Consider the following 27,306-nt stretch of genomic DNA (forward strand, 5'->3'; position numbering starts at 1 on the left):
TTTAATCTCCATGGCAACCATTCAGCTGTGGAAAACAGCTGGGTGGACCTAGCACCGCCTTCAGGACGAAGCTCCTCCTCTGAGCTGCAGCTTCCATTCTTCTGAACTTCCGTCTCACAGTGCAGCCCTCCTCCACTCAACTCCTTCAGACTAGCCAGCAGCAATTAGCAAACACCTGGTGGAACTGCTCATCAGCTGAGCTCATTTTAGGAGCTACTTCTCAGTGTAACACTGGTAAAAATGTTGTTAAATTGTTAACAGAGGAGCCGTGTTGTGATGACTTTCTGAAGGCGGAGTTTCAGAAAGAGCAGGAGTTTCTTAAAGAGACAGAGGCCCAATTTCAAAGCGTTAGAATACAAAGTGAAATTTCCTTAAAGTCATATTTGTTATGTATACAATTTTTATAGCAACTGAAGGTGACATAGATACTTGATTGTGCTATAAAATGATTGATGACATGGAACATACATAGTGCTGCCTTTAGCACCAGCCTGCTTTACATTCTTTACATTTTTGTAGAAAATGTAAAGAAAGGATTTATCCACTGTCTTTTGTGGGTTGTCTTTATGGAGATGGTTATCTATGTGTAATTGTGAAGTGGAGAGACAAACTTTTAATTCAAAATTCTTTTTAAGTACAAATTTAATGTGTGGTCTGCATTTGTAATCGGCAAGTTGATGGAACAACTTTTTGTATCATCAGTGACAGCGGCAGGTGTTCAGGGTTGTGTCTCTATCAACGTTGTACATCCAGAGACATTTTTACCTGTCACTGAAGTTAGCAAACATCGACTGTAAACAACACACAGTCGCTAGCAGGTTTTATTACATTATTGTCCTGCATTTAGTTTCATCCCTCTTCCCATCAACTTTCTATCTCTGTGGAGGAAAACAACGATGGTACACGATGGTACACCATAATGCTTTCCATTGTCAGATGATGGATTGAGCAAAGATGTGTGGGTTGCTCAGACGTTGCTGTATGACCCAACTGTGCTTTAAACCTTTCCACAACTTTCTCCCTGACCTGTGTGTCAGGTCAGGGGTAGACAGGTCTTAATGGCGCTGTCTGCTCACTTATGTTCTCTAACAAACCTTGGAAATGCTGACAAAACAGCTGCATTCATGGTGAGATGAAGTCATGTGTTGGTCGACTGCATTTATGAATTAGGTGAAGGCCAATTGCCTTCACTGGGTTATCAGAGGAAAGAAGGGGCAGAGCACGACAAACATTTCAGGTTCTTGAAGGCCATATGTCTTTTTTCTTCCACTTTACAATTATGTGCGTTTTTGTGTTGTTCTATTGAGTAAAATGTCAGGAATATGTGTCAAAGTTTGCCGATGTAATGTGAAAACATTGGGAGGATGAATCGTATGTCATCTTTGGTCAAGATTGGCTGATGAACCAATGCAGCATTGTTTCCATTGGTCAGCTAATTCTCAGTTTATTTCCTCATACTGAACAGTTGTCATTTAAACAGATTGGACAGATAAAGTGTGCCTGGGTCCAACCAGCACTTTAAGACGGTTTTTAATGCTACATGAATGCATGCCCTCCCCCCATCACCACTGAGCGTTTTTAATCGACGTCAAGATCTTCCAAGATTTCTGTGAATCATTCCTCTCTTTTTAAATATCCCAAGTTGCTTGTAGACACATGACTCACACTCTAATATGAAGATGCATAATTCATGGGCAATCACTTTCCTTATATACTTTTTGCACAATAACTGTTTGCTTATAACACCCCCACAGCTTTGTGAAATGACAGATTATGAAGAACGGAGCTCCGGCAATGCAACAGTCTTTTATGAGCTTACATATGTCCCCACAGATCCACAGGGGGTCTCACCACGCCACCCACAGTGCCCACTCACTCGGCTCATTTTAAAGTCTTGAATTCACATCGAGACCTAATATATTGGGAATGCTTTTTTTCCTCTCTGTCCGACTTGTATTTTCATCCCCTTCCTCCTCCTCTCCTACTCCGTAGGGGTGTGGGTTGTATACTGTATGAGATGGCAACAGGTCGCCCCATGTTTCCTGGTGCCACGGTGAAGGAGGAACTACACTTGATTTTTAGACTCATGGGTAAGATGACTAGAAATGACAGTAGAATAAAATCCTGATTGAAATGTGCAGATGAGAAGAGAACTTATCCTTATTAATACAGAAAGTGTTTGCTCAGCCGCTGAGTTGCCCTGTACCAACTGGTTCATTGGCCACAGAACTATCAAATCCAGGACCTACGCATGCAGCCTTCTTTTATGAGCGTATGTGAAAAGCTGGGCTGCTCTCAGCAATCTAATGAGTTCTAGAAACCTACAATGAAAGGATACCACCAGTGGTGCACCACTTCTGCCACTTCTGCTAACCATACAGCAGCTAATTTTTCACGTAGCACTTTAGCGGTTTTGCACACTTTGAAAACAATTAGCACTCTTAGCTTCCACTGAATTCATTTTTTGGTATGTATTCTAATGGTGTGTTCACACCAAAAGCATTATGTGCGTCAAAAACGCGTCTGGGGCTTCATGTTCAAATTTGACGCGTGTGCACGTTGAACGCAGACTCTTGACATTTTGCTCTACACCTAGCATTTTGTGTGTCCAGTTTCCATTCAATGTCTATGTGGAAGCATGTTGAGGGTGCGTCAGCTCTAGCCATTGTTTTTCGTTAGACGCTCCTGATGCTTCAAACGCTCAAAACTCTCCAAACGGTTCAAATCTCACCGCGCTAGACACTTGAAATGCGCTGCAACGACCCTCGATGTGCCTCCACATAGACTTTCAATGTAAACCAGAGGTGCCTGATGCTCTAAACACTTTTGGTGTGAACGCTCCATATGTCTACTTGGTTGTTTTGTAAACTTTTAGTTGAATAAAGTTCAACATCTGTGTCAAAGTTTTGGCTATTGACTGTTGAGAATTTTTTAAGTAGTTAGACGTTTATATTCATGCTCTTATTTTGAAGTGGGTGACGATTGGTCATGTAGCAGTTAGTCTGCACCGTTAAGATGGGCTTTTTCTCACTTGGTTTCCTGGTGATTACATAATAACAGCAACTAAATGTAACAATAAATGAGATGATGAATTATTTCTTTGCGATGCAGGTACTCCAACAGAAGAGACCTGGCCTGGTATTAGCAGTAACGAGGAGTTCAGGTCTTACCTCTTTCCTCAGTACAGATCTCAAGCTCTCATCAACCACGTACCTCGGTAAACCCTCTGTGTTAACTACCAGTGATCTCCATGCATGGCCAGACGCTGAGACATTTAAAGCATTACTAGCTAATTTATTAATGTAGTATTAGGCCAATCATGTATCATCCAGGTTGATGTGTTTCACTTCGAGATGTTTTGGACACATAATCCTATCAAGCATAAGAATTCAGGTAATGGATATTGAAATACATAATCAAAGGGGCAGTATTATGTAAAATCAACTTTTTTGAAAATTACATCATGTTCTAATGTTGGTATCTCACCTAAAACATCCCTGTAGTGTTGCCTTGATTCTTTCATGCATATTTGAGAAATCCTTTAATTTCCCATGGCAACCATTCAGCTGCGCAAAATGCCTGGGTGGTTCTACCCCCGCCTTTGAAACGCAGCTTATCCTCTGAGCTGCAGTTCCCAAGTTTCCGAGCTTCCACCTCACAGAGCAGCCCTCCTCTGAAACTCCTCCACTCAGCTCCTTCAGACTAGCCAGCAGCAATTAGCAAACATCTGGTGGATCTGTGCATCAGCTGAACTCATTATAGGAGCTACTTCTCACTGAAACTCTGGTAAAAACGTTTAAGTTAACAAAGGAGCCATGTTGTGATGACTTCCTGAAGGTGGAGTTTCAGAAAGAGCTGGAGTTTTTAAAGAGACAGAGGCCCAATTTAAAAGCGTTTTAATATCGAAGTCCAGTTTCTTTTAAGTCTCATTTGCTATTTAAAGCATTTTTATAGCAACTGACGGTGACATATTTACTTGATTGAGCTATAAAATGACAGTGTGTGCCTGGAAAATACTTAATACTGTCCCTTTAAATGTAATCTGACATGATTGATTTATTAATTTTTGTTTCAGGATGATCCATTGAGAATGGATTTGTTTTAGCTTTTTTTCACACTTTGATGTTTAGTTTACCAAAAAGCAATCTACAAGGGAACAAGTATTTTCTAATGGAATGTTCATGTTTGTTGAACAAGTGAAGTTTTAAGCTGTCTAACACTTTGCTTGGTCTCCATCAGGTTGGACACGGAGGGAATTGATCTGCTGTCAGCTTTCCTGCTGGTACGACCCCAAAGCCCGTTTATATGAATCCTAATCTTACCTGCTAACTCACTGAGGTTCTAATGAGCTCTTTCTGCACGTTGTGTGACAGTATGACACCAGGACCAGAATCTCGTCTGAAGCGGCTCTACACCACGCCTACTTCCTGAGTCTGGGGGATGCCATACATCATCTTGCTGACAGTAAGATATAGTTGCTTCCATTATAAAGCCAGCTGTATGATTTTTATACGTGGTATTAATGCAATGAAAAGCTCCACTCATACTCTGTTTCCTTTCTTTGCTCCAGCTGCTTCAGTGTTCTCTCTCGGAGAGGTGCAGCTCCAGAAAGATCCAGGCCATCGTAGCTCAGTATTCCAGCCTTTAGGTAAGAAAAGAACCGGACATTACCTTACCCAAACCATATCACAGATAATGGAAGGCAATTATTTTATGATATTAATGCCCTCTATGTATTTTTGGGTTTTCTGAGGACAGAATCTAATCTAATTTTCACCGGGTTCTAAAATGATTTGAAACGAACGTCAGCAAATGATCGTCATTTAAGACTTCTGTTAGGATTTGAGATACTGCCAATGGAACTAGTATTTTTTTATAAATTTTGACAAATGCTCACGTTGGACCACTTTTTTCAGTAACGAGTAATCTAACATGTTACTGTTTCAAATCCAGTAATCGGTTTAAAGTTACTTATCCAAATCACTGCATTACTAAAATCCTATTTATAGTTTTCCAGACAATACTGAAATACACAAAACATGCACAAATTATTAAAGTTATTTTTTGTACTGTTGTAACCATTAAACAATCTCCCATTCAGTTTAACCATATAACTGTTGGCACATTGTTGATGTTACTATTATAAAATAACTTACAATTAAGTTTTGGCAAAGATCAATGTAATTTTCACAGGTGGTGGAACGTTGTTGTCAGCAGCTGCTGAAAGTAATTAAAAAAGTTACTTTTAATGTAACTTAGTTACTTTCCAAATCAGGTAATCAGTAATCTAAGTTACTCTTTCAAGGAGTAATCAGTAATCCGATTAAAGTAACTTTTTCACAGTAACTACGTCATCACTGCTTGTAACAAACTCCTGACATCTTGCTGACAAGTTGTTAGTAAGTTAGTTTGTCTTATTTCAACTGTACCAAGATATTTGCACTATAAACTTGACCAAAACTAACTAAGATTTTGTGTTTTTGCAGTGAATGAACTGAAGCCATGTTATAGTGGGTCACTATAACGTCTTCATATCAAGATATGTAAGACGGATAAAGTCAGGCAAAAAAACAGCTATGCACTGTTATCATAGGGTGTGCTGATTTTCAAACAACTTTTTTATCTTCATTTTTTTTTATATTTTTGTTTTCACTTGGGGCTAGATTAATATAGTTATAGATAAAGATAAAAAAAAACACTTTCATTGTGTCCTATATGTAGGTCTTTTGAAAAGAGCATCATTATGCTGGTACTTCACCACTGTGTGCTTCTTTGTGTTGGCCTGTAAAACCACAGGAAAACACTTATGAGCATGTATTTAATACCATGTTTGTAACTGAAATGTAAAACATTTATGACTAAAATGTAAAAAATAAAACATTTTTCAGTGAACCTACACTGTGAAACATCTGGGGGGGAAAAACATCATTGAAATGTATTTCTTCTTTATGAACTGTAATGTGTTCCTCTTCAGGCCGAGGAAAGAATCGAAGACAAAGCATCTTCTAGAAAACGCAGAGAAGAAGAAGGAAGACATGAATGGAGAGAAGCTGCCTTTCAAATCCAGATCACCAAGGCCAACTAAAGCTTAACACATTGAGCAAGCATCCTCTGCAGCCACTCACACACACACACGCACACGCACGCGCACACGCACACGCATACACACACACGCATAGCGTCCACAAGGACAGCTTCTTCACTCATTTCCATGGCAGCTGAACTTGAAGGCCCATCCTCTTTCTGAAGATAAAAATGTTCTGCACTTAAACAGACCTTATTCAATCTCCTTCCAAACACACACACACACATAAACACACACACACTTGAACACTTTTGCACTATAAGAAACACTACACATGCTGCACATATCAGAGAGTTATTTGCTTCTCCCCTTTGATACCTCTGACAAAGAAGGGACTATATAATAATTAACCCTGAAAACTGAAAAATTGAACAAAGTTGATCATTTTTGCTATTCTTAACTAATCACATTCTAAAGCCTGCTTGTAGTATTTACAAAAAACTGAAGCATACCAGCAGGTTGTGTTCTCTGAGTGAGGTCTCCTTAGTGTCAGTCCAGTTTGGTGGCTCTTCCACCCCTACGGCTCTCATTCATCCTTTCCTCAACTCATCTTCCACAAGCTCTGCCTCTGCCTTTCTGCCTCCTGTCTGACCGTCCACTGTCCCTCTGCTGTCCCTCTGAAAAAGAAATGTTAGAACATTGTACAGCAAATACAATACATCATATTTTTTGTACAAATACGGAGAAAAAAAATGCGTAACTGTCAATTTGTACATGTTAGCATGTTAATACAAAGCAAACAATATGTGAGCTAACATTTAGCCTGGTTGGGCCTGACCACTGATCCCAGAATCAAAAATCTGATCTTTTCTGGTCACTGAACGTTACCATGCCCAATACAGCTGCTAAGATGTGTGTGTGTGTGTGTGTGTGTGTGTGCGTGTGCGTGCGTGCGTGCGTGCGTGCGTGCGTGCGTGCGTGTGCTGTTGCTGTGTGAAGAGAAGGCTCAAAGTTAGCTGTTTCTGTAGCAGCGAGACATTTAAACAGAAATTAGAGCTAGCGCAGAACTCTGAGAAGGTACTTAAAACAAAACCAGGTTTTCTGCTGTATCTTGGGAGAAAGATTTCCTCAGCAGATAACAGGAAGGATGAAAGGAGCTATCTGTGTTCTCCTATCTAATGGGGAACAAAACCGTGCTTTTCAGGGACAGGTTTGTCTCATTTCTGAATGAGGTCTTTGGAAATGAGACAAAAAAAATTATAACTAATAAGCTTCAAGATGTATTTAGTGAGCCAATGAATAAAAATTAATCAAACCTACGATGCTGTTGATTTGCGTGTGGTTTTCCTTGGAGACACAGCTTTTGTCTGATGGGTAACAACTACCACATGGATTTCACTTAAATCATTAGTGTTTATGCACAGAGAAAAAGAGAGAGAGAGGAGGGAAAGGCAGAGATCCTGTGGAAAATAAGCCAACTCAGATAGGACACAGTTTCATTGACTTAAGTAGAAGTTGCGTCTTGTTCAGAGGATCCTCAGCAGTTCAGCTTCAGCCGCCGTAGCTCTGCAGCTGTACACACGGCCATGAGGGCAGTCCTAGCGATAAACGCGTAGCATTCCGTCTTACCTCTACTGACTATCCTCCACCTTTCCACCAAATCTGACCCATTTGTGAATAGTAATCTCAACAGATAGGAACCAACTCATGCGGGGGAACTTGCCTTGTTACTGAACCCCCACTCCGGGCAGAGTGGACTCATTTTCACCTTTACAGTGTTAACAGCTGAATTTGAAGTTGCCTTAGTAAGCTGTGCATGATGTGTTGGCTTGTGAAGAGTCTATAATTGATCTAGTGTAGCCAGTGTTTTTGGGAAACCTTTACTTTGTGTCTGTAAATATTTTAGTCTCCTATTTGCACAAACCAAAAGTGTCCTCTGAAGCCTGCTCCCTTCCCTTTAGTTCGTCTGTCCTTACGCTGTTCCTAAATATGACCTGCTGACTTTCTCAGACTCCTTGCTCTGTTTCCAGTACAGTGAGAAATGGAGTCATACAGTTGTTTTCTTGAAGCAATGTGCATTAAGTAGGATTCACAGTCCTCTCCTGATGTATTTCACAGCTATAGCCTAGGCAGTTTTTAGCTGAAGATATGTAAAAGTCATTAGATAAGAAACATGAAGTAATGTGTAAAGCAGAATTTTTGATGGGAACATGAAAAATTGGTGACATTTTTACATCTTTTTGAGTCATTATTCTATATTTACATTGTAGATTTTAACCTACAGGTTAAATTTCTTCTTAAGGTGGGAAACTGATGTAGGTTCATGATAAACATGCAGCTGAAGGAATGAGCTGAAAAACTTTTAAAAAAGCAGCTTGGCTTGCCAACTGTGTCTAATTAAAGGAGCAGTCTGTTGGATTTAGTGCTATCTTGGGGAAATAATTACCTTTGAGAAAAACTAACAAACAAAAACCTCAGCCTATATTTTATTTATGTTTACTTGATAGCTCAAAAAAGCCAGCCAGAACCTTTCTGGGAAGGGAGTGATGTTCTGTAGGTTTGGTACATAAAGAAAAGCGAAAAGGCGCCGACATCCTGTATCTAAACAACTGAACAATAATGGATACTTGCTAAACAAAACCGCCAATCTGAACTACACGCTTTGAAGCCTCTTATACTGATGAAAAAACTTTTATTTTGAAGGTTATGCTTCACACATCTTGCCAGCTTTAATGGAGAGAACCAAGAGAACGAGTAGCTTAAAGTAGTTTAACAATCACTTCAGTATAGCTCAGTTTTTGTTTATTATATTCAGAATTAATTACATAATAAACAAACGTCGGTATGCCAATCCAACAAAACACTGGCAATTGATCAAATGCCTGGTTTTCACTGAGCGGTGTGGTGCTGGTCAGGTCGGTGTGCTTCAGTACGCCATGTCTGTTATCCATTTTAAAAGTGGTCAGTATGAGCAGTGGCCTGAAGCATTGGCTCATACTGGACCACTGCTTCAGGACAATGGTACGATACGGTTCGGGTGGAGCTGCTGCCGTCACACATTGACTGCGGGACAGAAAAACGGCTCTGCTGAATGTGCCAGACCATAAAATATCGTACCGAACTACACTGACCCATGCCATACTATTTAGTGGAATCAGGCCAAAACGTGTGTCTCTGGTAGTGGAGACCCCAAAATGCTACGTTTGGAACTTTGCATTACAGACGCAATGCTAAATGTTCAGGCTGTGCTCTACTTGTTTCTTTAGAATCAATTATTGTGGAGACAAGAAATGTTACCACTATGACACTATGCTGTGAACCAAATAATATTGCTTCTCTACAGCTTTTAATGAAGATTTGCTAATACTAACCTTAAGATTACACCAGAGAGAACGTATTCATCCAGAAAGAGATTCTCATGGCTCATTTGAATACAGTAGACATGGCAGAACGTTGTCAGGATGTTGTCTTTGGACGGCATCTCTACTGTTGTCTTTGTACAAAACTCCTCAAAAGGAGTATTTTCAAACTCCTTTTGAAAATAATTCAAAAGACATCTTTAGAAAAAAAAACATGGATGTTGTACAAGGCATGCAAAGCAGCATGGAGGTGAATCCTTCCAGAAAGTATTTTTTTGCAGTCAAGCTAAAGCATGCTCCAGAACATCTTTCCTTTCCCTGAGTTTTGCTGTGGTGACATGACTAAGTGTGAAAACCTGAAAGTACTTTTACAAGGCAGGTGGTGTCCTAACAGAAGGAGAGGCTCAGTTTTAGTTTTGCTGCTACACATCTAGGATGTGTCCTGTTATGGAGACAGAGGGAGTGGTGGGAGACAACTCTTAACAATTGTGCCAAGCAAACAGGACAAGGAATAAAAAATCTTTAATTTGATATTTGGTCAGATTTTTACAAACGTTTTGAGGATACGGAGCTTTGTAAAAATGTAAATTGGCTTTTGAGTAGCAGTTAGCTTGACTTCTCTGTGAGTTAACCAAAAAGATCCTCTAAACTGAAACTGCATGCTGCAACATTCATATGACTGCTCATTGGAACGCCATACAATCACTCTTTAACCACTTGTCAGGAAATCAAATATATGATTTCGAAACGACCATTGGTGCATTTTTATCAGTCAGTTACAGTCAGATAGAACTGAAGAAACCTTGGACTGAGTCTTCAAGTGACCTTAAGTAACAATTTGTTGAGTTTTAATAGCTTGGATAAGATCATGTCATCTACAGGCTTAGTGGTCACGTGACCCATATGATAGAAAAAAAAACTTCTTTGAAGAGATTCTTCAGGAAAGAAAAAAAGACATAAGTTTTAGGAGAGTGCACAAAAAGCATTTGGCCCCTGTAAATGTCCTGTTTGAATTTCTTTGTCACACTTAATTGTTTCAGATCAAACACATTTAATAACAAATCTAATTTTTAACTAATTAGATTTACGAAGAGAAATAATTTCTTCAAAATAACCTCTGAAGAAGTATTTAACCTCTTACAATTTTTTTTTCTTACTCGTTGAACAAAAATAACAAAAAGTCCCTCACACATTTACCAATAATATAAAATGGCATATTATGGTCACTGTAGATAGAAAAAAAGAGTAAATTATCACAAAAAAGTGATATTTTGAGATTTTCTAAAAAATAAAAAAAAAAAAACATTCTGAGAGCGCCAAAAGTCGAAAATTTGCAAGAAAAAAAGAACTCTGAAAATTAGAGATTAATTTCATAAACTTTCCAGAAAAAAAAAAAAATAAATAAAAAAACAGGACATTTCTGAGCTTCAAAATTCTAAGATTTTCAACTTTTGGAAATGTTTTGAGTTTCAAAACTCGAAAAAATTTCAAATTTCAGAGTGTTTTCTAGCAAATGTTCAACTTTTTTATTCCTCCTTTCTGTTTTTATATCTGCAATGACCAGACCATGCTCATGTACTTTCAGGATGATTGGAAAGATGCATTTTTATTTACACTGGTTGTGATATTAACATTTGTTTGTTTGAACATGTGAACCTTTCTATGACTAAAAATCAAAACCAGAACTTACTGGCAAAGGAGAAATCTTCCAGTCGTTTTAAGGAAAACACTAAAGTCCCAGCATCCAGTCAAAATATTAACACCATGATTCACACCATTCTGTATCAAACACACTTTTCTACCTCTACACTTCAAAAGAGAGAGTGGTTTGGTTTTTACCATCTACATGTCTGTCCAGCTGTCAGTGAGTAAGATGGAGGACGGGTTCTGGTGAAGCTGCAGGAGCTTCAGGAGGATGTACAGTCTGGGACGGTCCACTTTCAAACTCCCCCTCCCCTTCCTTCAATGACAGAAACGTGTTACTGTGTGTTTAGTTGTGTTAAATGAAGCTATTTTAAATGCTGCCCTTGAAAAAGAGATCATAATATATATACATGTATATATATTTTGACAAATGTTTTAATCTATTTCAGTAAGTATTATGCTGTAAAAGATACAGAAAAGCAAACAATAGAGTTCTGTATTGAAAATAAAATAAGTAAAAACATACTGATGTCTAAATGTTTTATAAAAGATGAGTTTTAGATTTTGTATGAGATGTGATATTTTGTGTGAATTGTCTATTCTGTTACAATGAGAAAATGAATGTACTGTGACTGCCAGAAGGCCTAAAATTGACTGAATAAATTATTATTAAATAAATAAACTATTGATATCATGAAAAAAACTATTCTTGTGTATTTCTTCTTCCTTGTACTTTTTGACAGTTGAACGTGTAATTATATGATGCTAACCTGCTGTTTTTCATGATGCAATCACTGCACATGAAAGGATGCAATATCACAAATGAACAGAAGATGCTACTGTTGGACAACTATATGTGAGCAATGAAAATGTCTTAATTCTTGGCAAATGCACTGTTTTTTTCTATAAGTTGTTATGAAGATACCAAACTATTGATCAAGCTGCATCTCGAAATGTGAGCTGAAAAGTACTGGGACAAAACCTAATAGTAGAAAATTGTAGAACATTACTACACTGACTCTCAGAACCACAATACATCTTTTTGTCCTAAAGGTATAAATTGTGTGTGAAAATAGTCCCACAACAACACTAATTACAGCACAAGCATTAATAGCTGGGACATTTAAAAAAAAAAAAAAACTATAATGGAATCTTTTAATAAATCTTGAAAATACTAATCATTTTCAGTCAGACCACACAGCTCCTTGGATGAGTAAACGTTAAAGGAAAATGCTCGAATCATAAGCTAAGGTATTGATATGTCTGGTTTCCTTAGACAACTTTATCAACCAATTTGAATAATGAACTGGCCTTAATATACTGGATCAATTGGAATTTATGATAGAACTGAAGTGATTTTTTTAATAAAGTTAAGTTAGATTTTGGAAAATGTATTGGAGGTAATTTTAATTTGATTTTAATGTAATTTTAAATGGCACCTTGGAACTGCTACCCGATAGCGTTAAGCAAGCGGAATTTAGAGACACTCATAAGCATTATTTGCAAACATAGTTTAAGCAAACACCACCTTTAATTTGTTCAGTTTATATTTACATGTGCTACATTTTAACATTGATTTTAGACGCACTCTACTTGTCTTTCTTATAAAATAAACATTTTTCCGCCACTGTTTCTGCGGAGTGGCCATTTTGAAACGCGAAGTCCATTTCAATAATAAGGTACATTTCAACAAGTACCTCTGACTTGTAACTGCAAGTTACAAGTCAGAGGTACTCCCACTTTCCCAGTGGGAAACTTCGGAGACCGTTCTAATTGGGAGAAGGTCTGAATTTCCCAGTTCCGAGTACAACTGGAACGCATCATCAGTGTTCTACTGCTAACGAGCCATCATTTGATCCAGCTTTGTTGAACTACTAACATGCACGAGGACTGACTATGGACACCCATGACCGAATACCAAGAATGTGGTGTTCACCTTCAGCGGTAAGGGCAACAAAACACATTGGCTGAATGATTGCACACTCCAACTCAAACTGTATGGGGGAAAAAAGTTAATGAATCTACAAGCATAACGAATTCCTCACGGCTATTTGACCATATTATGCTAGTTTGACCCTCCTCCCCCCAAAAAACACAAACAAACTGTATTTGTCTTTAATCTACAAGAACTTTTTTGTATATTCGTGTTGACAGTGTCACTTTTTGATCCCACAGGTCGACCCTTTTCCCTCCACGTGAGCGGGAAGCCACTTCCTCCGTGCTCGTCATCACTATCAGCTGGACAAGCCACCGGCAAAGTGGTAACGAGCAGACCGAAAATGTTGAAAAGGGGGCTGTACCTCCACGCAGAATTAGCCAATCAGCATCACATCCGTCGATCGGATAAAGAGAAGCTCAACTTTTTTTCTTAACACTTATTAAGTTGTGTTTACCTTGTGTGTCCGCTCCCAGTCCAGCCAGCAGAAGGAAACCAAACGCAGGCGGCCGAGAGGAGTTCGATCTGCTCTCAAGGAGCCACCATGAGGCTGCTGGACGAGCGGATCTGGTTGCTGTTCAGGCGACACTTGCAGCAAACTCTCACCTACTGGAGCGTGTTCTTCAGCTTCGGCCTGTGCATCGCTTTCCTGGGGCCCACCATCCTGGACCTGCGGTGCCAGACCCAGACCACCTTGCAGCAGATCACCTGGGTCTTCTTCTCGCAGCAGTTCTTTCTGCTCGTGGGTAGCACCGTGGGCGGACTGTTCAAGAAAACGTGAGAGAAATATGTTTTTAAAGGTTTAATGGGGGAACTTGTACGTTTGATCCTGCTATAGTCGTCATTGTTTTATCGCCATTACATTGACAGCTTATATTAAAGTGATTTTTTTTACATATAAATTAAAAATAACAGTTAATTTAAAAAAGTTGACTATCTTTAATATGATATCTGGCAAAAACATGTTACATACTACTACTACTAATAATAATAATAATAAAACTAAGAAATTATTTTTTTTAATTCCATAGATTATTCAAAAAGAGAATTAAAAGAGTATGCTTCATATTAGATGAAGCATACTAATTCTAACAGGGGTGGCCAGACAAGGCCAGTAAAAAATTTAGGGGAAAAAATATAAATGTATTTATTTGGATGTGATTGAATAAAATGACTCAATGTCTTTCTATGTCCTGAACATGATACTTTGGGGAGGTCAACATTTTTCAAGATGGCACCCCTTGAGCCCCCTCCCCTTTACGGGTGCCTCTAAGATAAATTAAGTAAGTTTTAAGGCTTAGTGGGGGGGGGAACTTTAAAACTTTAGTTTAGAAGTTTTGTCAAAATTCTGTCTGACAGTTCTTCTCATTTGACTGGCAAATATCCAGCATTCAAATAACATCTGCTTGTCTCAGTACAATGTCCGAAATATGATGACACACACACACGTGAATTATAATGGATGTTTGTTGAGGAAATCCCTTTCTGAAGAAGAAAAAAAAAACAAACAAACCAGAAATGGACAGTAAATAATTTCTCTGTGTTTGTGGTTTTAAAGGGAGGGACAGCAGCACCGGTCAGGAAATGGACACCAAGATGTCTGATGTTCGGTCATGTTGGCAGGAAGTGTTTTAAATCAAACAGTGGAGTACTTAGCTGCTTTCTTTGTAATCCATATCAAATAAAACGATAGAGTACATAAACAGTGAAAACAATATTTCAAGATATAATGACTTAGCAATGCAGTTCAAATTCAGTTCAGAAATACTTTATCAATCTCAAAGTTGATCTGTCCAAAGTAAATCGTAGAGCTACCTGTTCTCCCTGCTCATGTTGGGTAACTAATCTACAAATATGTCCATTGGACAATTTCATTTTCCACACATTATAACCATAAGTAACATAAAGAGTTTTCAACATTTGTTTTTGCAAATTAAAATCTGAAAATTGTGGTTTGTTTAAGAATAACAAATTTTGCTGGTCAGCAAATTGTCCCAGAAGTTATTTGTCAGAAGTGATAAAATTGCTGTATTGAACATTTTCAAGTAATTTAATGCTAATGCAAGTTTGCCCTCTGACAAAGTTAAGCCAACTTAAAATGTTCACCTCAGTAGGACAGGAAGCTGTGTCGGTAGATGTTAGCTTTATGCTTAGCAGAACAACACTGCTGCTCCTCTGTGGGGTTTCCTTCTTTGAACCTGTCGGTTCTGCAGCCATTAAACAGTTCTGCTTGTTTGAATTAGTTTAATTTTGTAGTTTTAAGGACATCATTGCACCAGTCTCTAGTGGCCATTAATGTGATGATGTTCCAGGTTTGATGTGAAGATCACTGGATGTTGAATATAATTTATCAGGAACAGCCTAAAGAGGAAAGGGGAACGTTGGCAGGGATGGCTGAGTACACAATGTAAAGATTAAATAGAAGCAGCAGTGAGGCTGGAGGGCTGTGATAAGCTGACTAGGTAAATACAAGTTAGTGGAACATCAAGGTAACTTTACTGGAGCTGTACGAGGCTGTCCTGTTTAAACTGGGAGCACAGGGTGTCACGCTTTATCCCAGTAAGTCTGTAAAAACTAAAAAACTCCTGCATGAAAAGTTAGGGATGTTATAGAGCGGTTTGCACAGTTCATCCAGAAACTGTTCACGTTTTACTGTTCCAAGTTGCTTTAAATCAATCTCTTTCCTCAAAATTCAGTACGCCATGATGACAATGTGAAGACATTTTTGTGAGCTTTTGAGTTTGTGTGTATTCACAGCTTTGTAGAAATATTCAGATATGCAGCTCTGTTTTATTTTCGCTAAATGTTTATTGTGCTATTTGTGGATCTGCCTCCAACTGGATCACACTTACTGGGTGTGACATTCCCAGCTCTGACTTCTGACTTCTGATCACAGGGTGTTCTGTTACTTGGCAAATAAAACAATGAAAAGTCTGCAAAAGAAGGAAATATGAGGAGAAGTGTGTTGATCCTACAGTTATGAAGCTGAAAATCTGGTTACAAACTGGAGCTTGTTGCTAAGGGCTGGATGAATTTGTTTGCGTACAGTCTTGAAATGACTACCATTAAAAGTGAAATAATACTGTACTGTTTCACACCTTGACATTAATGAAGAAATGTATTCAGTTCTTTTTAGTAATAGTGTAAGAAAATACAATAAATCTAAATTGAATGCATGAAGATCCAGTATTCATATTACAATCACATTCAGGTTGGTATGATCTCAGTTTTAACACATTTGGTAAAAAGAAGTTCTGAAAAGAAGCTCAAGTCACTGATTTTTGCAGCAGTTCCCCCTACAGAGGAAGCACAGGAGACGTAGTTGATGTGGCTTCATGTAGGAAATAAACCCAGTTAGAAAGAGAAACCTGACCAGTATTACTATCCATGGGTTGAAAAACAGAACTCAAAGTTAACTCAGAACGCCAGCAGAATGCTTGTTAACATGTCGGCTTGTCTGTGTTCCTCCAGCCTGCTGTCCTCCCTGTCGGCCCTCTTCGCCTCGGCACTTGTCATCTCCCTGGTTTTTGCCATCATACCGCTGTGTCACCATGTGATCCTGCTGTCCGTTGCCATGGGAGTGGCGGGAGCCGCCATGGGCGTCATAGACACAATCGGGAACCTGCAGCTGGTGAGGCTCTACCAGAAGGACTCTGCCGTCTTCCTGCAGGTCAGTCAGATTTGTTGGGCCACATCTGCCGAGTCATGAAAACACACTTTACACAGCTACTATGTATTTATTATGGCCGAAATAAATGTTATTAATACATTTTATATTATAATTATTATTTGCAATGCTACATCCAGTCAGGTCCCACTGTCAGCCTTTACTGAAGAACTGGAACCAAAGTCCAGAAAATGTCATAATTACTAATCAGAACAATCAGCAGCGTTTCCGTCATCTTGTTTGGTGTTTCCTTGTGTTGCATCCAATGGAACAACTCAGAATGTTTAAAAAAAATCTTAGGCAGCTTTATCTGACGAGAACCTTTTTGTCCACAAACTAATCTTTTTAAGCTAAAAATGTAATAAAATAAAATTCCAATTCAAGGACACAAGCTTCTGATTTTTTATCAGTAGGCAACACTGACCTCAGACATGAGAGAGAAGAGATTAATGAAAGAACTCAACATGTTTTTCTTGCTGATAAGAGTTAGAAAGTTGAGTTATTTCAAAGACTCTGATGATAAACTGAGGTCATGGTCAATCTCCAATCTTTTTCTGTTTTTAATTAAGTGGAACCATGCCAGAAAAGTTGCTCTCTGTCAGAGAAATATTCCTCCTGCCTGTTACTGTTGAACAGTAGGATGAATATTCACAGCCTGAGCTGTAATGAAAGGTTTTTTTAATTCTAGTTCTGCACCAGCACTGAGAGAGGCGTAACTCTGGAAACTTCAGGTTCAGCTGCTAGAGAGGGAAAGTTATTGACTTGCAGGTTTGTGACTTTTCAAACTGTAATCATAAAGTAATGCCAGGTTATTACTTTTAGAACGGGAGCACAATGAAACTGTAAAAGTCATTTTAATTATCTTCACTGCAAAGCACAAACTGTCTTATTGTGTAAAAATTGAACTTTATGGATCACAGTTGTGACTGGCTGGATTCATTGTTGGAGGCTTTAGTGATGAACGCAAACCTGAATGAAATGAAGACTTAGTTTGATTTTATTGAATGTGATTATAATTATTCAGTTAGATAAAGTGAAGATAGAATCAGAAAATGTTTTAACAGATATCCAAAAATACCTTTGCATGTTTTTAAAGTGCTTTTTTCAGCTTCAGATAGATGTCTAAAAGTAGTTGAATGTTTTTCTATGACCAAAATTACATTAGAGACTTAAATAAATAATAATGATGATAATGTATTTTACCCATATAAAATGTTTGGAAGCTCATTTTTGCCATGGAAGAAAAAAAATAAAAGTCCAACAGAAAGCCATCATTATAAGAATAAAGGTAATATTTTCTACTTTCAAAGTCATAATTATGAAATATAAAGTCATAATTATGAGATTCAAAGTTGCACTGTTTCTTCAGGAGGTTTGCTTCAGTATCTCATAATTATGATTTTAAAACTCAAAATTCTGACTTTATGCTGGGCTTTTATTTAATTTTAATTTTAATTTTATTTTTTTTATTTCATGGTGGAAATGGGCTTCCATAAAAATGAGTCTTTTCTTGTAAAAGTTCTGTCTCCTGGATAGAAAGAGTTCAGCTGTGAAGAGCTGCAGCTGAAAACCCTGAATGGGAAATCTGATCACATTTATCCTGGAAAGAGATGATGGTGCTTTCTGGAATGTTGATTGTTTAAAGAAAGAGCGACGTTCTCTGTACTTTAAGTGTGCAGTTCTGGTAGGAAGAATGGATTTATAGATTCCTAAAACACAGATCCAGTCCAGTCATGAAACATTTTTGGAGATGTTTTGGTGGCATCTCAAAATCCACCAAACCCCCCAACATTCTCCCAAAAAGGTTTCTCCCCCTCCTGCCCTGCCATCTGGACACCAGTAGGCTGCTTCTTCTCAGATTTGAGAAGCAAGTCATTTAAATTTGTCCCCAAAAAAAAATTAAACCCATGTACCATTTTTCCTCCACTTCAGTTATGAACCACTTCACGTTGCCTCAGCCTTCATTCCTCCCATCAGGCTTTGCATTTCTTCATTGGCCTTGGAGCGTTGGTCAGCCCTCTGGTGGTTGACCCATTCCTGGCGGAGAACAGCTGCGTCCTCTCAGCCAACTGGACTGCCAACTCATCCGGCTCGGACCTGGAACACCTCCGGAACACCCTGGCCGGACATGGCGCCCCGCTGCACAACGCCTCCCAGTACCCTCTGTACACGGAGGGCGTGGTCGTCACCAGGGTGTCGTACGCTTTCTGGATCATGGCTGTTATCAACGTGAGTTCATGTTACATTTCATGTGTTTATATGTTTATAGACGTATTTTATTTTTTTGAATTTCTGCAGATGACTGTAGTACCACAGAAGAGATGATCATATAATACTATCAGGACATAATGACAATTTGAACAATTATGTAAAAAAAATGATCTAAAAGTAACCTACAGCAGCTTTGGGTGGATAAAAAAAACCTTAAATAAATTTCTACTTCCAAATTAGAACAAAGTGTCTCCATAGATACAGAGAGAGAAGGAGGAAGTTCAGTTCTTTCACTATAATGAACATCAAATCCCAGACTCTCTCTCATCTTTCTAGCCAGACAGAGACTTAAAGGGGAGCGGCAAAAACAAATTGCTGGATCAGCAGAGCTAGCTAACAAGTGATGTCATCCATGTTACCCGTGAGTCATCATGATAGTCATAAATGTTACTGTTGAACATTAGCTCTGCTGCCTGGATGTAGAGCTGTTAGCATGTCATGATGGTCATGAGACAGTCAGACAGCAACAGTCTTCAGTCAGAGGCTTTTCCAGATTCGTTGCAAGACTGACTGCTACTGAAGATCCTTCCTGCCTACAGCATCACCATTTACAACGACATGAGGCTGAAGACGACGAGGCTCACCAACATGCCGTTTCCCCAAATGAAGTCTTCTTGAATTGGAGCAGACGTCAGATTCCCTTCGGTTTAAACTAAACAAAGAGCTGCATGTCACAATCCAGCCGATTTTAACATCTGTTTTACTTTAATTAGCTCAAGGCAGCTTAGCTTAGCTTAGCTTAGCTTCTGCCACCCTTTGGGTTTATTTACTTTTTAACACAAAGGTATGACATCTTTCTACTGCAGGTAAGAGGAACTTCTTCTTCTTCTTTATTATTAAAACAGTTTAGTTTGGGAAACCATTAAAAGGAAAAAAAAAAAAGTGTGGTCATTTATTTTCCCAAATATGTAACAAAATGCTGTCCTGTCTCATAAGGCGTGCCGTATGATTTTGCAAGCTGCATGAATCTTTACAGCCCTGCAGATTAGAGACTTAACATACTGCAGCCTGAGTGCTTGATTCATACTGTAAGTCAATAAATTGCTCAAAGACAGAAATCAACATGGAATTATGAAAGAGCAGCAACATTTCTACTGTTTAACACAGGATTGGAGCTAAGCAGCCTGGAAGCAGCAGGATTCTCTTTGTGTCTTTTCTCTCTGCAAAAACAGTCAGATTACAGTCAGTTTACTGAAGCACTGAACAGCAAAGTGGATTATTACATTAAGCATTTATTATAGCCTGGTTAGACTGGAAAACAACTCTGAGGAACACGGGACCACAATACTCAGCATTTGCTTCTTATCTCCACAGATTCACAGTAAGTTGTTACTGTACAAAAAATAAATAAATAAATGACCCAAGTAGGAATATAAATTACAGGTATACATTTTTGTCCTCCTTCAGAACTGTGACCAGTTTGGTCCGTCTGAACAGGATCTGAGGGGATGGACTCGACTTTTATGAGACGGAGCTCATGAGTGAAATCAGGTGACAGGAAGGAAGCGTTGCTCATCATCAGAGTAAACAGCTGTCTGTGTGTGTGTGTGTGTGTGTGTGTGTGTGTGTGTGTGTGCGCGCGCGTGTGCATGCAGCTCCCTGTCCCAGCAGCAGTTCTTGCATTGATGTTCCATGAGAGACTGGTGAGGTGCTGCCGGAGCAGCCCCCCTCTGATCACCAAGAAGCCTGACATCAGTTCCCACCCCGCCAAGGAGCAACAGCAAGGTGACAGCTGTTTTCATGCAATATTAGAAATACACACAAATACAAGTAAACAAATGATTCCCGTTTTAAATAAGAAAATAATAATTTCATTCTTTCAGTGAACGCTTGATCAGTAATTGCAGCAAAGGTTGAATCTGTTGCTAAAAAAGATTCTTCTAACATGTAAAAAGTTCACTTTTTTTTTACCCAGGTGAAGCAAAAATCTGCCACATGAAGAGTTCTTGATAAAAACATATTTACTGACAGTTTTTTTATTATCTTAAATGCAAAACATTTAGATTTCTTTGTACATTTATGAGTCAATTCCTGCTCTGGCTGTGGTGTCTTTTCAGTGAATGGTCTTTTTTTTACCTTAATTAACAATTGATTCCTAATTTAGTTGATGGTTATTTCAGTAATCGATTACTCATGATTAATCATTTCAGCCCTCGTGTGTTGGTGAAGACAACAGATCTTCTTCCTGTCTCTGCAGGACACGGAGGACTACTGGACTGCTGCAGGCCCAGCAACCTGCAGGGCCACCCCGCTACCTTCTTCATCATTCATGCCCTGGGCGGAGCCATCGTCTTCATCACCGATGGAATTATAGTGAGCGCAAACAGAAACGCATGTTTTCTGTTGCTGATGTTCTGAAGCTGCTCAGTTAAACCAAACTGCTGCAGTCACAGCTGCAGGTCCCTCTGTTCTTAGCAAAATCATACAAACCCCTCAGTTTGGATAGAGTGGTTTTTTTTACCATCAGGTTTCAAATTTTCCCAGTAACTCTCATTTGGATTCTGGTCTGAACTTTGACTGGACCAGTCTTTTCATTTCTAACATTTTATATTTCCAAAAATAAGTAAACAAAACACGCACAAATTAAACTGGACATTGAAGTCCCTGTAAAGAAAATTGTCCTTCAAAAACAAGCACTCGACTGAAGCCTCTCCTGAAGGCAGAGTGTGGAAAAGAGGAGGAGCTTCTTAAAGAGACAGAGGCCCAATTTCAAGGCATCAAACTGCAAAGTCATGTTTTGATTCAGTCATGTTTGATACATACAGCATTTTTATAACAGCGGAAGGTAACATAGTTACATCACTAAACTGCACACAGTAACTGCATTTAATCATATTTTCAAATTTATTGGATTTTATCAAGGCTCTTGCTGAACAAATACCAGAGAGAAATATTAAAAATGACAGACATTACTGCCTTTTTTTTAACTGAATGAATAGGAATTTATCATGACAATAAATGAAAATTCTTCTAAGAAATTTATCATGATAAAGTGATATGATAAATGTCCACCTCAGCAAGGGAGTGGATTTTGTCTACTTAAAAATAGAACAAAGTTTCACTTTGTATCCCATGAAACCCGTTGAAGTGAATGGTTGTCAGGTGAGCCATCTGAAGGTGGGTGAAAACCTTAGAGCAGCCCAGCCTGGCTTCATTAATCCATGCTAACATTCCTGTATGCAGACACCAGCTCCTCCTCCAGCGGCTTTGCTTCACCTGCTGCTCTCATGGTTTCTCCTGCAGGGCTGCTACGCCGGCTTCGTCTACACCTACGCCGTCTCCCCCCCTCTGCTCATGGGCTACAAGGCAGCCGGCTGTCTGGACAGCGTGTTCTGGGCCTCCATCACGGCAGGAAGGCTGTGCTTCATCTTCTTCTCCTACCGATACGCAGCACCGGCTCTGCTCTCCGTTAGTTTGGTATGAGGCAGCTGCTGAAATGAGGTCCAGCAGAGGTCTGGCACGCTGCTTGGAGTCAAATTTTTGAAATGGGCGGGAATGTAAACGCCAGGATATAATGTGGGAGCTAAACTGTTTGCACAGTGTTGTTATGAAGACGCCTGTCTGGCATTCTGATTCTGCTGTCTTTTTCATACCTGCTCAAAAGGTGAAGCAGGCCCACAGTCCTACAGCGGCTGCTGCTGCTAGCAGCTATTAGAGCTGGAAATGTTGGCAACACTTTATTTGACTGGCTGTCAGACTGACATAACACTGTCATAAACATGATATAACATCTGTTATGAACATGAAGGAGTCTTCATGAATGTCTCACTGTTGTCATGAAGTGACATTCGGTAAATAATGACACTTTTAATGCAAAGTTGCTCCAGAAGTTGCATTGAAAGACCAATAAAAATGCTGACTTTGCATTAAAGTGTCATTATTTACCGAATGTCACTTCATGACAACAGTGAGACATTCATGAAGATGTCTTCGTGTTCATGACATGTTATGTCATGTTTAATGGTGTCATGTCAGCCTTATGCACACCCCATCAAATAAAGGGTTACCAAAATGTTCATATCAGAGATATGATACAGTTTCTAATTTCATAAAAGGCCATTCATTGTTGGGCTTTGTGCTGTTTTGTGGAGATAAATAAGTCCATGAGAGGCTGTGGGTCTGAGCTGAGCTCCATGCACCAGGACTGGAGTTAGCTTTCAGATTCAAACTGAGTCTGTAGACACTGAATATTCTCAGAAGAAGAACTTTTGATGAAAAGAACAAAAATAAAACAACCCATTCACCATTTGTAATACCTTGTGGGACCATTTTCCTGACGCATACTATGTTGTGGGGACCCACTGCTCCTTGTGGGGGCCGAAGCCTGGTCCCCACGAGGGGAAACGCTGCTTTTGGGTCAGGGGTCAGATTTAGGACTAAGGTGTGAATTGAGTTATGGTTAGGGTTAGGATAAGGGTTAGGCTGTAGAAATGAATGGAAGTCAATGGAAAGTCCCCACAGACATAGTCATGCAAACGTGTGTGTGTGTGTGTGTGTGTGTGTGTGTGTGTGTGTGTGTCAGGTGGGCGTCATCCTGGTCCAGCTCCTGCTCCTGATCTTCTACTCCAGCCATGTGTTCCTGTTCATGGCCACCTGTGTTCTGGGCCTGTGCATCAGCAGCGTGTTCCCCTCCATGCTGGCCTTCACTGAGGACGTCCTGGACTACAAAGGTCACATAGCACTCTGCCTCTCCATCACCTCATCTTATCTGTTGCTCCTGGTCTCCATGCTGACTTGTTTGTTATCTGTGCATCGAAGGCTCCGCCACAATCGTCCTGGTGACGAGCGCCAGCACAGGAGAGATGCTGCTGCAGCTGCTTGTGGGATCGGTGAGAATCATTCATGATTCTGATCACATGAAATGTTACAGAAAATATTTGTGAAGCCTTTCCTTTCCAGTTGCGCTCTGGATTAATTGGATTTGAAGCAATGCATGTAAACTGAAGTAGAAGGAAAATCATTTGGATGAACAAAAACATAAAACGTGCGGTTCTCTGACGCTGTGCTTTGTAGAGGCAGGTTTTGCTGCAGCTCCAGCTGTGAGTCTTTAAGTTTTGCACATCTGGATCTGGTTCAGCCAGCGTGGGTGGAGAGAGAGACGCTGAACGTTTTCAAGTCTCGCCACTAACTCTGTCCTGAACTCAGGTTGGAACTTTGACTGGACCGTTCCAACTCCACTCTAGCTCTGTATGCTCAGTGTGCTGATACCTCATCTGGTCACTATAAAAAAATTTCTGGAGAATAAACTGTCCTAGAAATTATTGTGATAAACGATCATTTTGGTGTATTGAGACCAGTTTTTAAGTAATGTATAGAAAATTGGATAATAAAGCATGTTTGCCCTCTCAAGGATCAATAAACTTCTACCTCCAGTTCATACTGGAGATAGAAGATATTTGAAATATCCAAAATAAGACAACATCCAAAACCAATAAATGAAACGGAAATTAAAGCTCCACACAACAGAAATGGTAAATAAAATAGATTAGGAGGTTTCTGTAAACAAAACTCAGACTTAGTGATGCCTTTCTTTGTTTTTTGTTTTTGATAGACCTCTAACTAGGGACTGCTGGTTTCTGACAGTGGATCTTCCTTTTCCAATTTCAAAATTTTGTTGTTAAAAAAAACTAATTATGTTTGTTGTTTTTTTAACATCATTTATTTAAAAAAACCCCATTGAAATCATTATTTAATTTAATAGATTAGATTAGTTAAGCTATGAGATGTAGCAGCAGTAAATGTTCTCTACCCTGTTGTCTAAACCTTACAGCTGATGTTTTAGGGTTGGAGCTCAGGATGTGTGTATGTGTGTGTTGCTTTCTGTAGGTGATCCACAGTAAAGGCAGCTACTCCTTCCTGTTGTGTACGACCATAACGTCCTTCATCGGCTTCTGTCTGTTCCTGCTGCTCCTCTACGTCCACCGGGTTCACAGAAACCTTCGGACAGGTAGATCCACTCAAACACGATGCCGACGCCGCACTGCACATCCTCAGACACCAGCAAGGGAGTCCTGGGGCCAGAATAAGATTTTTTTTTTTTTTAAATATGAGAATAGAGTCCTAATATTAGTAGAATAAAGAGACAATATTACCAGAATTACAAGAAAATTACAAAAAAAATGTTTTATTTTTTTTTAATGCAAGCAAAGCTGTAACAGTTAAAGACCTGAAGCTGGTCCAGTCAGTGATTCTGTCTTGGAAATTGACTCAGGTTTTTTTTTTTTTTTTTTGCAGTCGTCCTGCTACTGACAATTATTTGATGGTGATTTGTTAAAAGATTAAGTCCTTATTTGTAAAGCCGATTCCAAAGTATAACTTCACAAGATGCTCAACGTTCCTCATTTAATTTTTTTTTTATTATTATTTTTCCTGGAGGAATTTCCATAAAATGTCTCCTGCTATGCGACCTTATTCTGATATTATGACTTTACGTTCATATTATTACAACTTTGTTCTCACTTTCTCATGACTTGTTTTTTGTGCTTTTGTTGACCTGTCGTAGCAGTACTCTTGTTTTATTCTCATGTCCTCTGATTTTATCATGACGTCATTTGACTTTATTCTCATAATAAAGTCATAAACATTATGACTTTACTTTAATGCTATGACTTTACTGTTGAAACTTCTTAGCCTGTCTCTAAAACTTTGTGGTACTTCAGTGACAGAGATCAACATATGTAGCATCTGTTTTGCTCTGATCTCCAACCAGCTTGGAAGAGGCATTAAAAACTATAGGAGCCCCCCAGGGAGCAACGATGCATTCGTTTGAATCTAAGCGTCTAATTTTTGACTGAACTTCAGTTGCAAATGTTTGTCTTTCAGATTCGACTCCATGTCTGGACATGAAGGATGAGTCGAAGAGCGGAGGCTCCTGATGTCCAGACATCATGACAGCTGGACTGACTGCTTCAGTCTGAGGACGGTTTCTAAGCTTGAGCCGGTGTGGCAGTCAGAGCTGTCGTTTCACTGTAACATGGTACAACAAACACTTTCAACAAACACGTCAAACTTGATCAAACTGCTTTATTTAAAACAGAGGGAATCAATTTTTCCTCTTGCTGCTAATATGATATTGTTCTGTTTTCTATTATGTTTTATCTTTTGATATTTAGCCTGGAGGAAAAATTAACATTTAAAACAGGAGTTGGTTTCATTTTTCAAGTGTTTATTGAGCAGAAATGTTTGTTCTTTTCTTCTGTTGTATAAAAAAACGGTATCAGGTTGATGAAGACCTACTGTCTTTCATGAGAGCAACAGAAAAGTGTAACAGCTTTATTTCAGCCAGCTGACTGGCAGGGCACAGCAACAGGCACTGCTGGTTTCTTCTGACAGTGTTGTCCAAACCTTTTGTCACATTTGCCAAGATATAATAATAAAAAGAATCACTGAAAAAGTTTTTTTTCTTCTGCTAATCAATGAACAGAACTTCCAATATTTTAACTAAACAAATAATCGAATCAGATTTTCTTAAGAAATGCATAAATCACTGCAGATCCAAAACTTTGACAGAGTTTTGCATATTTGCATTGTTCTAGAACTGTCACTCAAGCTGAGGGGTTCAATCTTTGGACAATTATTCCCTCTGGTTCATCAACATTTATGATGTGTAACTATGGGAACGAGGAATTGTTTTACGTCTGAGCCAACAACTGTCTTCATCCAGGACATGTTGCGAAGAGTTTTTTTTTTTTTTTGTCGCTGGGTGTTGAGCTGTTTGCGTGTCATGAGACTTTCATACAGCAACTATCTTCAGTCAGAGGCCTCCTCGGCTTAGTCGTAAGACTGACTGCTACTGGAGATTTACATTAACCACTTTTAGAAGATAGCTGGAAGTACTAAAATATTTAATTTCCCTTTGGGATAAATGTTGTTGAATCAGAATATTGATGTAAATAGAAAAAACTTTATTATAAGCATTAAGAAAATTATTTTGCTCCCTTTTTTAAAACTTGCTGTTTTGAGTCAACCTTTAAAAAATAATGAAAAGCAGATTTGGGTGTGTCACTCGGCTTTTGAATTAAAGCCAGTGGATAAATGTTCCATTCACTGAAACTAGAGAATCCAAAAAGTGTTTAACAGATGAGTACTTTGTGTTTTAAGATTTTAATTTGTCGCTAATATTTTTGCATTATTTGAAATAATTTCCACCTGTATGAACTTTGACACCAATACTGTCATCTATCCAGCCGGAGGAAACTCTGGTCACTCCTGCATTTTGTCTCATTGAAAGGATTTTAATTCACAGAGATAAATATGTTTAAAAAACAATTTTGAGTCTCATCATTGTGGCATCTGGAAATAGAAATAATTTAGGTAATTCTAACTCATCTAAGACAAGAGAAGTTTGTTCTGATTTCACTTCAGTTGGGGAGGAAAAAAATCTTTATTCAGTTTACGCAAACTT

At 38.9% G+C, this 27,306-nt stretch overlaps 2 protein-coding genes across 2 annotated transcripts in view; both read left to right on the plus strand.

Annotated features, from left to right (window-relative positions):
* Nucleotides 1-11,731, plus strand: part of cdk18 (cyclin dependent kinase 18) — a 52,544-nt gene extending 40,813 nt beyond the window's left edge. The window contains exons 11-16 of the mRNA XM_014970356.2: nt 1,993-2,090; nt 3,112-3,217; nt 4,240-4,282; nt 4,374-4,464; nt 4,571-4,648; nt 5,975-11,731. Coding sequence (XP_014825842.1) covers nt 1,993-2,090; nt 3,112-3,217; nt 4,240-4,282; nt 4,374-4,464; nt 4,571-4,648; nt 5,975-6,009 — 451 coding nt within the window. The 3' untranslated portion in view covers nt 6,010-11,731. The remainder of the gene's footprint in view (nt 1-1,992; nt 2,091-3,111; nt 3,218-4,239; nt 4,283-4,373; nt 4,465-4,570; nt 4,649-5,974) is intronic.
* Nucleotides 11,732-12,823: 1,092 nt separating this feature from the next.
* On the plus strand, nt 12,824-26,295 carry slc60a1a (solute carrier family 60 member 1a). Its single transcript, XM_014970353.2, has 12 exons — nt 12,824-12,972; nt 13,204-13,289; nt 13,441-13,741; nt 16,436-16,634; nt 18,609-18,860; nt 20,498-20,627; nt 21,100-21,215; nt 22,146-22,319; nt 23,425-23,572; nt 23,661-23,731; nt 24,729-24,849; nt 25,725-26,295. Exons 1-12 carry the CDS (start codon nt 12,935-12,937, stop codon nt 25,775-25,777), a joined length of 1,689 nt encoding a protein of 562 aa, XP_014825839.1. The 5' UTR covers nt 12,824-12,934; the 3' UTR covers nt 25,778-26,295.
* Nucleotides 26,296-27,306: the final 1,011 nt, after the last annotated feature.

Source organism: Poecilia mexicana, unplaced genomic scaffold (genome assembly GCF_051168715.1).
Source record: "Poecilia mexicana isolate PSO_F unplaced genomic scaffold, ASM5116871v1 scaffold_5, whole genome shotgun sequence".
In the NCBI taxonomy this organism is placed as follows: Eukaryota; Metazoa; Chordata; class Actinopteri; order Cyprinodontiformes; family Poeciliidae; genus Poecilia; species Poecilia mexicana.

What these genes read in the sequence shown, in the direction of transcription:
- slc60a1a (XM_014970353.2), top strand. Translation starts at nt 12,935, where the DNA reads ATGACCGAATACCAAGAATGTGGTGTTCACCTTCAGCG. An exon ending in GGATCATGGCTGTTATCAAC is followed by an intron (nt 18,861 to 20,497) that starts GTGAGTTCATGT and finishes GTGTGCATGCAG; the next exon opens with CTCCCTGTCCCAGCAGCAGT. An exon ending in GGACGTCCTGGACTACAAAG is followed by an intron (nt 23,573 to 23,660) that starts GTCACATAGCAC and finishes TGTGCATCGAAG; the next exon opens with GCTCCGCCACAATCGTCCTG.